Consider the following 12,670-nt stretch of genomic DNA (forward strand, 5'->3'; position numbering starts at 1 on the left):
TATAAAATATAAATGTATAATTCTAAAATTATACAGGGTAGGTTATAAATGAAGCAGATCGATGATGATCCATACCCGACCCTTTTAATAAAAGGGTTAGCGAGTGCGGGTCGTTAATGGGTAAACGGATCAGAAACTATGCTCCAAACCCATATAATTGTTAAGGGTTTGGATCGGATCATGGTCAAAACCCGCTCCATTGTCACGCCTACCCGTAGCCCGCTCACACATGGTTGTAGTGTGAGAATCAACCCCCAAAGGTTTTCCAAGTTTGCTTGCAATGAGAATAAGACCATCTTTATTAAAAAGCTGGAGAGGAATGCCAAAAATATTAACCCAAATGGGAACCCGATCATGAGTTAGTTTTTCAATGAAAACGTCCGAATGCCATTTACGGCAAAAAAGTGGGATGCCTTTGATCTTCTAAATTCATTTTTGAAGAAAATAGTTCATACCCTCATCATTGTCAAATTTAAAAAATAACACATCGTTGTCATTGATAAAAATATCACAAAGCCCATGTTCGTTCCATAATTCTTGAGTACGATCTTTAACAAACGGAAATGCAAGTCTATTACTAATAAATTATCAATAAGAATATGGTCATCATCCTAGTTTTCAATATTATAAATGTGATCAAGAGTAATAGGTCTAGAAAAAATGACATCATCGCTAATAATATTAAAACGAGTAGAAACATCTTTGACAGGAGGCTTAGGAGGAGACGAGGCGGGCCATCCTTAAGCGAGCCGCCAACAGCAATTTCGGCAAAATAGACTTTTGAACAAAACGTGGGCTATTGGGCCCTTAAGAAAGATCATCTGGGCTTAAAGCTGAAAAAAGTGGTGCCGTGCTTTCTCATGAAACCGTAGTGACACATCGGTGTTATGTCACCCATTACTATAAAAATATGGTCTCATCCCACACCCAAGGAGTTGTGCCACACTTTGAGTTTTTTTTGTTAATTAAATAAAAACTATAATATTAATAAAAACCATTCATTTCATTACTTCAAAATAAAAATAAAATTACATTCCATTGCCCAAATAGAAATCCTACAAACTTAAAAAAAAACATCGGAAATTTTAAACCCACAAACTAAAAAAAACACATTAAACGATTTAAAATAAACGCACTACATGAAGTTGTCCTCCGAGAACTCGTCTTCCGGGTCCTTCTCCGGATCCAAATTGAGGTCAATGTGTTGCATCCTATAAATGTGTTCCACCAAATTCATACGAAGATTATGAAATGTTTCATTGCAACGAACCTCTGCTCTCTTTTCAATGTACTCGTCGCCCCTAATTTCTATTCCTTGTGTCACGGGAATGGTTTCCTCTTCATCATACTCACATATTGCTCTTCCTTCATTTTCGATAATCATATTATATAGTATTACACATGCATACATGACTTCATGCATTTTTTCCTCGCTGAAAAAAATTACTGGTTTTTTCAATATAAACCAACGTTTCTTGAGAGCTCCAAAAGCCGACTCGACATCGTTCGTAGCTCTTTCTTGAGCTTTCTTGAATTTTTTTCTGACGAGCATCCTTCGGACACGTAAACGATTTAACAAAAACTGCATACTCAGGATAAATCTCATCAACTAGATGATAAACATATTTATATGGTGTTCCACGCAATTGGAAAGAAGAATCTGGTACAGATCCGTCGTATATATTGTTAAATATAGGTGAACGATTAAGAACGTTAATGTCGTTGAGGGATCCAGGAGAACCAAAAAAAAGCATGTCAAATCCACTGATCCTGTGATGGCACCGCTTCAAGTATGATCGTTAGATGTCCATGATCACCTCTGGTAAATTGACCATGGTGTGAGGCAGGGCAATTTTCCCATGCCCAAAAGTTTTCTTAATTATGATTTAACACTCAAAAGTTTTATAACTTATATTATGTTTAATTAGCATTTAGTGAAAAGTTTACTATAAAAGGCAAATCTTTTGTATTATATAAAATCTTACATGTAAAAGGATTTGAAGATATTGTGATTCAAAAGTTTTCATATAGTTGAAGCATTCACGATCCAAATATGATGATTTGAAGAAATGAGTTATGTCATATCGATGGTAATTGTAATATGATTTTTTCTTTCAACCAAAACAAATGAAGCTTTTCTATTCTTTCTTTATATTCAATTTCTCATTTAATCTTTATATGTGATTTGTGTGTATTACTCAATCTTGAATGTGACTCTCCAAAGATCAATGTTTTGCTAGGAATATCTTTCTGATTCTTCTTTTTCAAGAAAAATATTTTGAATGCAGGTTAGTGAAGAATTGTCATCAAGCTTCTATGGTTGAATGGTGTTAAATGAAGAAAAAAGATTCATAAAATGGATATAGGTTTTTTTGTTTGAGCAAAGTTGACGAATGTTAGTTTTTTCTTTTGATTTAAATGTATGTTTATGTAACATCTTTATTTATATATTCAACCACCTAATGCTCTTATTTATTTGATTGTAGTTTTTCTATTTTGATTATGTTTATTTTATATTATTTTTTTGTTGGGTTATCCTACACAACATATTTAAAAGACAAAATAATTTTGAACATTTGATATGTAATTATGATAGACTTATCATGATATGTTCTTCATATGAAAGTAATTTATCAATATTACTACCACAAGAATTACATATGACATTTACGAATATATATATATATATATATATATATATATATATATATATATATATATATATTTACTAACTTATAAAAGAAATCCTACTATTTCTATAAATAGATCCAATAAAATAATATTATTTTATTAAGACGTTCAACTCTCTAAGCGTAAAGTACAACTAATTATGAATAAAATAATATTAAATTTTAATCTGATTACCTTTGAAATCTTATCTCTTCCAAAAATTTGACCCAATCTCTTATCCAATTAAAATAAAACAAATAATCCATTATATAGGCCCTTTTATTTGTAATTTCTTTAAACTTTATTTATTATTTATGCCTTCTAATCGAAATTGACCACTCAGTTGTAAAATCAAATACTTTGTTTAATATTAAGAAAAAATATCTATGTATGATTTATGACTAATAGAAAATTAGTACTCCATTTGTTATTCATGTTCCATGAAATATGGTTGTATTAATTTTATTATTTTTCGGTTTAAAACTTTAGATAGTAAAGTGGATAGTATGATATATCCGTTTAGACTTATCTGTATCAAACAAATCGGGTTGTTAAGATTAACTTTGATTCTCTCTTTTATTAACTTTATCAATACCAATAAAGGTATAAGCAAGTCACTTCGTATGGATGTGTCCTAATATCTAAAATGAAGGACTATAAACGTACACTACACACTAAAATATTTATTTTCTTTTGTATTGCGAGGGTTACATTTATTTGTTGCCGTAAAACCGATCGATAATAATATGCATATGTTTTGTGTTACTTGAAATCTAACATGTTTCCATATAGAACTTATTGCCGAATGCGAAACTATTTTTCACCGCCGCTTTGCGCGGGTCTACGGCTAGTGTGTGTATATATATATATATATATATATATATATATATATATATATATATATATATATATATATATATATATATTATATTATATGTGATTTTTTTAACATGTATATGCACCTATGTATGTTATAAATTTATAATAATAAATATACATTTATAAGTACCGTATTCATTTGAAACTCACACTACAACTCAATAGTTTTCTAATTTATGTATATTTATTAGTTAAAACTCAAGAGTTTTTAACTTATGATTATTAATTAGTAATCACTAATAACTTTTTATTTTCTTTTCTTTTATAAGGTTGTAAAGTTTTGCTCATTAAAAACACTATTATATTTGAAAAGATTTATGATTTAAATATGAAGAGTTAATATAAATGTTATAATATATGTTTTAATGTTTTTATGTTATTAAAACTTATAGTGTTTATTTTTCATATTTTTTATTATTCGTTGTTTATATATCTTTTTTTTAATACAAATGTTATAATAGATGTTTTTCTATTTTTATATTACTAAAAGTTGCAGTTCATATTTTTGTTCATACGTTTTGTTACCTGTTATATTATCATTCATTTGATATATAATTTACATAATTTTAAACGGTTTATAAAATTATCAAATAATTGTATATATCAAAATGACTTAAAAGTTAAACTATAATGTTTAATAAAACTAATATGTTAACTATATGTTTGTTTTAATACTAATATTTTGTTTCAAAGTAGAAATATTAAATAATAATTTGGTAAAAGTTATTATTTTAACTATATAATTTTATTCTCGCGCAACGCGCGGGGATTCGCCTAGTTTTAGGAATAAGCCAAGCATTCATTTAAAGCCTTGGACCCCACAATAGAAGGATAATTAATGTTCTTAGGAGGAAAGCAGATAGATGTCGAAACCAATTCCTCACTCATACTCGATTTAGACTTATATCTCTCCACGTTAGTGATTTCAAGGAAGGGTTGACTTCCATCATTAAATGATTTTTCTTCTGTCCCTATGCAAGACAAAACTGATGCAGGCACCCAATCTTTTACAACAAAAGGATCGTTTCCAGAAAGAGCATGGGGAAGACCATCGAAATTGTTTTTGGACATATCTATTTTTGCTGCATCCAATAACCAAGAGGGGCGACGAAAGTAGCAGCCAGAAGAAAGGATGGCAGGGCAACGCCACCAACATTCGGAGTAGCCAAAATATCTGACGACAAAGTAGCAGGTGGTAGAAACAAAGCCTTAGTAGATGCGGGTGGCGAGGCGGCAGCCAAGGATGGAAACGAATGGCGAGACACAAAAGATGAAGCTTCTTGTTTATCTCCAACATTAGATTCGGAGGCCTTCTCAAAGCCTACATTCTTTTTTCCAGTCGAATTCTCGAGAAGATAACTCATGGCAGGTTGAGAAGAAGACAGAGAATATGAATGAGCCTCATCATGGGAATCTGATTCAAGAACACCTTCTGGAATATCGCAAGCAACAACACCTTGAATATAAGCAGATTTAGCTTTATCTTTTTCATTCTCAAATTTGTCTTCAACTGATTCTGTAAAGTGGATAGGAGAATTAGAGACGAAGAATGCTTTGTTGCTATGGTTGCTATTGCAAGAAGCAGAGGAATCAACAGAGCTCTTTACAACCTTAGGACCTCCATGAAAGTTAAGAACACCAAGCACATTATCTTCCTTGCAAGGACTATCTTCAAAATGGAAAGCATCAAGAACACGTTGACCACCATAACCATTTGAGTATTTTCCATGCTTTTTGGATGGTTTGGAAACCCTACAATGTTGCCCCATAAATTAAACACCAAATGACTATAGATTTGATAAATTTTAAGCACAAAAAAACCAATAAAGAACAAGAACTTTCAATCTGCAAGTGAAGATCTTAGAGAAAAATTCTAAAGAGAGAAAGTGTTCCATGGAGATTAGGCTTTGGTTTAGGGTTTAGGGTTTAGGGTTTGGTTTAGGGTTTAGGGTTTTAGGGGTTAGGGTTTAGGGTTTAGGTTTAGGGGTTAGGGGTGTAGGGTTTTGAGCATTATAACACTCCTAAGTGTACATGCAACCCTAAATACCTTGGATCTATGTTTTCTCTATTATACATGCAAATATGAATATGCCAAGGTATTACCCTATCTAGCATACAATCTTTGATACTTGGGTAATAAAATAGATAGAATACATACATTTTTGATGTAACTTGTCTTCATGAAGCTTGAGTGCCTAGTGCCCCAAGTGTGACACCTCAAATGGTTCACACAACACCATGAACACTTGGAATAACCTTGAGAATAAGGATACTTTGGTTCTCTCTAGTGAAATCGGCCTTGCCCTTTTTGTGTACCCACTCTAGTGCCCATTTCACCAACCAAGGACATCTTTATATAGTGTGGAGATTATGGTTAAACCCATGACCATTCATTTCATATGATCCATGGGTTAAACACTCCATGTACTATCCATGAAAGCTTAGCCTAAACTAAATGAACTTGGCCCATCACACATATATATCTAAGAGTCCATATTTAATGAGTTCCTTTTGATCACTTAATTAATTATAAATTAATTCTTGATCAATACTAATTAAATAATATGATTATATATTAATATATTAGAACTTATAATATATTAATATAAATCACTAGTATCCTTTTTCCTCATCTTGTCTATCCAATTGTCCCGATGCCATGGAACCCAAATGGACCATGTCGGGTCGGGTCAAGTCTTACCAATTATAGTTATGGTCTTAGACATTAATCCAACAGTCTCCCACTTGGATAAGTCTAAAACTATTATTGAGTATGTCTTCAAAACCTGACTAGCAATCGTAGCTCTCAAAAGCTTCTGTCGAACTCTGACGTGTTAACTGAACTCTGATCTTGTCAATGACTTGTTCATTAGATAAGGGATCATATATTCCTCCATTCTAGATATCATATGGACTGAGACATGGATTATAAATCATTCTCTCTGTCCATTTTTTGTTTCCCGATTTCCTATTTATGATGACTGACTGATTGAACATATCAAATCAATCCTGGCTTGGCCAAGCACTCATATGTATCATCATTAAATCATCGAGGGGCCCACATATATCACTTTTATCCCGAAGGTAAAAGGAATGGATAAACTTCGACGTATATGGCTTGTTCTACTACTTGTTGAATCATACACAAAGGCACGTTTTATGACATCGAGTTACCAATGCGGTTTCGTGCAATCAATGTATAACCAACTCATAGTAACAACTCATATCTCTAGGTTTGAAGAATATAAGATATTATCGTCTCATGATCACTCGTGATAAAATCCATGAAGTGATTCCAATGAGCGCGGGTTGAATCCAATACTTAGAACTTATGAGCACTCATGAGTATTGTAGCACCACTTTGTCCAACATCTTAGACCTCTACAAGCCAACCCACGACAGTCTTGATTCATATCTACTTCCAACATATGACCGACTGTGGATGGTTTGAATAACTCAGTCAATCGGGAAGAATGACCTAGTTTAATATGGAAGTCAAAACATGCAAAATGAAACACAAGAATAATTGAATCTAATATGGTATCAAAACCTATGAATATATATCAAAAACCTTTTATTTATCACTATACTGATTACTCAATATTCGTTGTTTCGGTTTTATCAACTTTATACTTGAATTAAAAACACTAGTTGTCCCATGCTCCAAGCATGTACACTATGATTTTCTAAACAATAGCTTTGCCATACACTAAGTATGCACTCTATGTTTGTCTATGATCCTTACTTTGTGAAATAAACCAATTGAACATAATTTCAATGATTCTAATTTCACACTCCCAAATCCTTATCGAAAATTTAAGAATTTCAAATTCCTATTATATATCGAAATCTGTTGGATTTTAAACCTATATGCACAGATCCACTTGTAATGACTTTGTACAAAGTCACAAAGACTTGTCAAAAGACATTACAGAGTATTCCAATGGAGATCAATCCCATGGGAAACATCCATCTTGCATTAAGTTTTCTAATCTTACAAAAATTGAATAACTTCCACTTATGGAATCATTTCCATATTCCCATTTTGACTATCACTTCTGAACAAGAGTTGTCTCTTTTCAGAATATGTCAATATGGTCCTTCCAAAAATTAACACTATACTTCCAAATGTCTCTGAGCAACCAATCTTTCGTAAACCTTAGATTGTCCTCGACAATTGCTTAATCATTTTAGTCATATCCAATTCTAGACCTTTTCCCCTGTTAATGCCCCAGACATTTGGAAAATTTAGAAAGGATAAATATTATAGCACATGCAATCGTTCCTGTACCCAAAGCAAATGGGACACAATTCATGATGTCTCACATAAAGACATGATTCTAGACCAGTCTTTTGCTACAATATTTTTTTATTTGCCATGTTTTTCAAAATTTGACTATGAAGAGGGATGCTGTAATCATAATCCAATTTTGAGAACGCAATATATAGAATTTTCTTAAGTTGAACCAAACCAACATAAAATTCATATATATATATATATATATATATATATATATATATATATATATATATATATATATATATTCTTGACTAAGATGATTAAAATCTCAATCTAAGCCTCTTAGAATTGAAATGAAGTATAATTTCCTCTCCCTTAATTATAGAAAAAGAACTTTTTCAACCCCTGCAGCCTCACGAATTGAAACTTTTGTTTTCTATAGTTAACATTGCTAACTTGCAATACTTATCATAATTGTCACGCTCCCACTAACATGATGGTTATTAGCATAACACTTATGCTCCCACTAGCTTTGACATGTATCTAGAAAACAGTTGGACTTCTAGAAATCAATACTTTATTGACTTCCTTACCAAAGTTTAGATTTCTGATACTTGATTGCTTTGATAAGACTTTATCAAAATCATACACCTTCTCTTAGATAGCTTACAAGTCTGTCTAAACAATTTCAGAACTATGAAAAGGGATGCCGTAATCATAGTCTCAATTTTTTAGATCTTTGATATTTTTCATAAGTCCATGTTAGTGTGCTGGTTAACCACGCACGCTCCACTAACGACTTTGAGAATTGCAAATATCACAATTGCTATCTACTTAAAATCTACTTGGTGGAAGTGTTTCCTCACCATCATTTTCATGAATCAGAGAGAAACCTTATGACCCTTAGATTTTATGGTGTATGTGTTCTTATCCACGTGAATTTGTCAAAACCATAATCACAACATAAGTATAATGACAAATCCAAACTCATATGGGCTAAACTCAATCTTAATTTCTTGCCACCTGGCAGCTCAAGGACCTGCCATTGCTTCCAAGTTGTTATGCAACCAATTGAGAACTCTAAGAACTCATATGCAAAGCTAACTTTAACTGGAATAGGCATAGAAATAGAAATATGTCAACACAATAGGTTATAAACCTCACGTCGTGTGCTAGTGTTAAACTACAGGTTTTTATTCTTGATTAGATTTTGAAATTCTTTTCAGGATCTTTAAGATTCCTACTGTCCTCTTGACATATAAGACTATCTTGCCAAATATTCAAGAGATAGTCCAGATTCTTTATCAAGACAAATACTTCACACAATTGATTTGAGTTGGTCTTTGTTTTATCCAAAACATCACAACTTACCAATTACAAATGTACAAGAGTAGGATACTTTTACTCTTACATTTGACTAGTGTTAATAAACTTTTCTTTAAGATATGTCACTCAAGTTACAATCTTGGAGTATGACTCTAAGAATTGTTTTCTGGAACGAGGTATGAATCATCTTCTTGATTTGACCACTTCAACAATTCATAGCTCCTCGTCTTAGCTATCAGAATGCACTTAGAGGATGAGCTGTGATAAGGTCTCTTAATCATTAAGATGATCATCTAACAAGATACTAAAGTACTCTCCCATCTTTTCAGATTTGAGAAACTTTTATCCTTCTGCCTAATTTGATTCTTCTTATTCGCTCTGCCATACATTTGGAGCTTTTCCAATGTCTCAGAATTACCCTTAAGCTTGTAAGTATAACCATATTTACTAAACATTAGTAAATCATGACGAATAGTCTTATCGATCTTTTGTGGTGGACTTTAACTAGTGCACAAGAATGTGTACTTCATCCCTTAGTCCTTCACTTGACTCACATATACATGTGAACAAGGAACTAGTCTTAACTTTCCAAAGCTGAAAGTTCTCATTCATCATATTGTACAACTTGTATGATTCCAAGTTTCTATCCAACTTGATGAGAAACTTTTCTTATTTGGTAAATTTAGACACTACCACAAAAGAAAGAATTTCATATTTCCAATATTGCTAGAAACATACAAACATCAAGTTTTCATAAATACCATTGTAAGGAGATATAAAATAAAACAAAACAAACTTTTATTTATTTGTAAAATGCAGAAAAAACTTTTACTTACAATGCAAATTTAAATGAAAACTATACTATTACATGTTTCCTAGCAATCTGTCATAACTCCTAAGAGTAGTGTAAGAATCCGATCTTCAATCAAGCGATAGAAATCCATCTTCGCGATCAGATTCAACATACTCTTTCTTTAACTTTCCTTCACTTTTCCTTTGATTCTTAAAACAACAACATGTGACCTAGTCACATCATGTAATAAGAATCTCATAATAGTAACTTAATCGAGTTAGATAGTGGACTTTACCTGAAGTAGTGTCAAACTTATTGACTTTACTAGTGTTATGATCTTTCAGGTAAATTTGGCAGCTTTGCAATCAATGCCCTTTCCTTTTGGCAATAGAACCATATGGACCCTTTGGGAATGGTTAGCCTTTCTCTTTACCTTTTGATCAATCGAGTTGACTATGGTCAATCCCTTTCCTTGGGAAGAGAAGGTTTTTCTAGATATCCAATGCAACCATTGTCAATGTCCATTGAAGGTTTGGAAAGTTGATCTACTAATCAAATTTGTTTTACCAAAGCTCCAAATCATTGTTGATTTAGCAGTACCAAGCAAATAGATAAGATCATTAAGGGTCATGTCATAGTCTATTTCATAGTATTCCCAAAGGTAACTCTCTATGTGACTTAGAAAGTGATTGAATATCCAACTTTCTTAAGACTTTGACATCCAACTCTCCCCGCTTGTCAATATGTGACTTCATCTCCAAGATGTCAGCATACATAGACCTTGCTTGCCAATAGGGCTTGAGTGACCTTGAACTTGTGGGTTAGGGAGAATAATTGGAGGAGGTGGAGAAAGTGAAGTTCCAAGAGATTTGGGAAGATCATAGATGTCTGAACTAGACATATTTTTGGGAGATATTCAAGATAGTTGATTTTAAGACCTTAATATAACACCCAATATGAAATATTAAGGCTAGGAACCAACACAATATTTTATAAATTGGAAGAGGGATGTCGTAATCCAAGCTATAAAATATTTGAAGGTAGGTGAATGACAATTCACCAATTTCCACCATGAAAAACGAAATAATTTATTAGGTTTTTAATTGGATTTGAAACTCCTAGATCTTTTGAGATTCATTGAACTGTTCAATGGCATGTTTCAATCTCGAGTGTGCCCTTCAGGTTTTGTGACTGGGATGCCGAGGATCACAAAACAAGGCGTGAAGTAACCATGCAAATTACTTGGTACTCTTAAGTGTTTACCCCTCAATCGATGTTCCGGTTAACCACACACGCTAATCGATACTATGATAAACATTAAATTACCCTTTGCCTACCTTGTTAAATACGAGTTAGTGTGCCGGTTAACCACACACGCTCCACTAACCGAATTAAACAAAGTGCAAAGTGTAATTTCATGGATTAGCACATTATTCACATTTTCCTAAAGTAACTAAGATTGAGAATTATAAAAAAACATTTAGTTACTTTATATTTATCATTAATACTTTTAATGAAGGGAGAATTATAGTCCTTGTCCTACCCGTTCGGCTAACGACCCTCCACCAGTCAAGGAAGTGGTGGGTGAGAGTGGACACCTATTAAACTGCCATTTTATAGGCAGTAACCTTATACCCCTTATAGACCGGCTTCGTGAATGAGGCCTACTAATGATAAGACGACTTGCTCTTATACATATATATAAAGATTATTAACTTATAATATTATAAAGTATAAGGGTTGAATTTTAACTTTTAAAATTCTACGGGCTTAACTTGAAACTAAAGTATTCATGGGAAAACTTTACAAATTCCAAAACTTGAGGGCATGTTTTGAAGCTATTCAAAACTCTTGGATTTTCTTAACTTATGAGTTTAATTAAAGTTTTTAAAAAACTTTTAATGAAGAGACTCTTGAACATCCATAACTTGAGGACAAGTTATGGAGCCATAAAAGCTATTTATAAGAAAAGGACTCTTCATTTTTGTAACCTAAGGCATTTTTATGAGTTTTAAGATTCATAAATGTGACTTTTCATATAACTTGAGGACAAGTTACAAAAACACATTTTATGAACAATTTTTAGATTAATTTGGATTGAAAACAACTAACACATATTTTTCATTACTCTAAAATAACTCATAAAACAAGGTAACACAAAAAACTTTTGGTAATCCATAACTTGAGGACAAATTATGGACTCCATTAAAATACATTTAGATCAATAATTAACTAACAAACACTTTTGTAAATAATTCCTATGATCTACGAAAACTCATAAGCATGAACAATCCATATCAACAATTTCAAGAATTACATCAACAAAAATAAAACTTGATTTTTTTTTATTTTAACCTTGAAATTGGTTTACTATAATCATTACCACTTTAAAAACAGGTTTTATAAGTCCAAAACAGCTTAAGGTAATGATTCTAGACCAATTCCAGCTTTTAAAACTCGAAGATATGCTGTTAGGGGATCCAACTCGTCGAGTGCATGAACCAACTCGTCGAGAGAACCTGAACTAATTCCAAGTTGAATTCACAGTTTTTGATCTAAGGCACCGTTTCTCAAGAACAAATTAGGGTTCTTATATTTAGGGATTTATGATTTAGGGTGATTTGGGGAGTCGTAGTAGGCGGGATGTTTAATTTTTTTGGGAATGGAAAATGGTTATGAATGATTTAGGGTTCTTAGTAGAGGAATTTAGAAGGAGAAGAAGGCGTATCAGGCAAGGTATTTAATTTTTTTGGGATTTCATT

At 32.3% G+C, this 12,670-nt stretch overlaps 1 protein-coding gene across 1 annotated transcript; it reads right to left on the minus strand.

The window, feature by feature from the left end:
- Positions 1-1,135: 1,135 nt before the first annotated feature.
- LOC145049405 (uncharacterized) lies at positions 1,136-1,754 on the minus strand. The gene is made up of 2 exons (XM_078997821.1): positions 1,448-1,754; positions 1,136-1,365 (listed from the first exon to the last, which is right to left on the minus strand). Exons 1-2 carry the CDS (start codon positions 1,752-1,754, stop codon positions 1,136-1,138), a joined length of 537 nt encoding a protein of 178 aa, XP_078853947.1.
- Between the last annotated feature and the right edge of the window lie 10,916 nt (positions 1,755-12,670).

This window comes from Lactuca serriola, chromosome 5 (assembly GCF_051521515.1).
Source record: "Lactuca serriola cultivar US96UC23 chromosome 5, Lser_US96UC23_V15, whole genome shotgun sequence".
Classification (NCBI taxonomy): domain Eukaryota; kingdom Viridiplantae; phylum Streptophyta; class Magnoliopsida; order Asterales; family Asteraceae; genus Lactuca; species Lactuca serriola.